This window comes from Physeter macrocephalus, unplaced genomic scaffold (genome assembly GCF_002837175.3).
Source record: "Physeter macrocephalus isolate SW-GA unplaced genomic scaffold, ASM283717v5 random_13796, whole genome shotgun sequence".
NCBI classification, from domain to species: domain Eukaryota; kingdom Metazoa; phylum Chordata; class Mammalia; order Artiodactyla; family Physeteridae; genus Physeter; species Physeter macrocephalus.
This window is the reverse complement of record NW_021159081.1, coordinates 1-1,145: the sequence shown is the minus strand read 5'-3', so window position 1 is coordinate 1,145 and position 1,145 is coordinate 1. Positions and strand designations below refer to the sequence as shown.

The window sequence follows — 1,145 nt, the reverse complement described above, 5'->3', positions numbered from 1 at the left end:
CACACACACACACACACACACACACACACACACACACACACACATACTTGTTGAATGCCTGACTGGCTGAATAAATAAATGAATGAATGCAAAGGCCCTGAGGGTTCTGGCGCAGTGAAGGGGCCTGGGAAGCTGGGATGTGGGAGCCCAAGGGAACAGCGAGTACTCACCAGGGACCCCTTTGAGCCTTTCTGTCCTGGAGGACCCTGTGGGGTAGAGACAGGGAGAGCCGGAGTCCTGGCTGGCCCGACAAGGTGACCCCACCCCACAAATCCCTCATACTCACCACCACACCTCGGGGTCCAGGGTGGCCCAGAGAGCCGATGGGACCAGGGGAACCCTGGAGAAAGGACCTCAGAGTCATCATTGATAGGGTTCATCCCTATGGTCCAGACAACATCCCCCAGACAGGCTTCCAGTTCCCTCCAAAGAAGACCCCAAACCCCAGATGCAGACTTCAACCTTCAAGTCCCCAGAGAGAGTCCCCCATTTTCTCCAGACTCAACCCCTATTACTCTAGACCCAGGCTTCCCAAATCCCCACACCCACAGTCTCCAAACAAGCCCCACTTCTGCCTTCCCACCACCGCCTGAACACAATCTTCCCACTGGAGGCAGGACACACACTCACAGGTTCTCCCTGGAGGCCAGGGGGGCCTTGCACTCCTGGCAAACCCCAGTCCCCTTTCTCACCAGCCTCCCCAGGGGGGCCAACGAGACCAATTAATCCGATGTGGCCCTGGAGGATAAAAGAGGCACATGTGGGGGAAGAAGTGCGGGCGGGGGATTGGGAGACTTTTCTCCTAGAGCCTTAGAGTAGTGAGTTTGGGAGCAGAGGAGATCTCCAATCTCCTAGCTCTCTGGCTACAGAGGGAGGTAAAGGTGGAGGAGAGGGAGGTAAGTGGGGGAGGAGAATAATGGAAGGAGGTATCCTTACCTTTTCCCCCTTGAGACCAGCATCTCCCTTCAGCCCTGGGAGGCCAGAGGGCCCCTGGAAGGAGAGTTAGGGTCAGTTGGTGAGTCTCAAACAGAAAGCCTCAAGGTCCATGTGAGTGATTGGGGGATGGTCAAGTGGGAAATTACCCAGGTTTCAAATGGAATTACCAGGGAAGTGGTCATGAGGATGATGGTCAAGAAAGAGGAGGG

General features: G+C 55.7%; 1 protein-coding gene across 1 annotated transcript; it reads right to left on the bottom strand.

Moving 5' to 3' along the window:
- Positions 1-69: 69 nt before the first annotated feature.
- Positions 70-990, bottom strand: LOC114485933 (collagen alpha-2(IX) chain-like; the record flags this gene model as incomplete). The annotated part of the gene is made up of 3 exons (XM_055083719.1): positions 70-340; positions 631-738; positions 937-990. Coding segments are annotated over 3 exons (336 nt in total), but the record flags the coding sequence as incomplete, so codon positions are not given.
- Between the last annotated feature and the right edge of the window lie 155 nt (positions 991-1,145).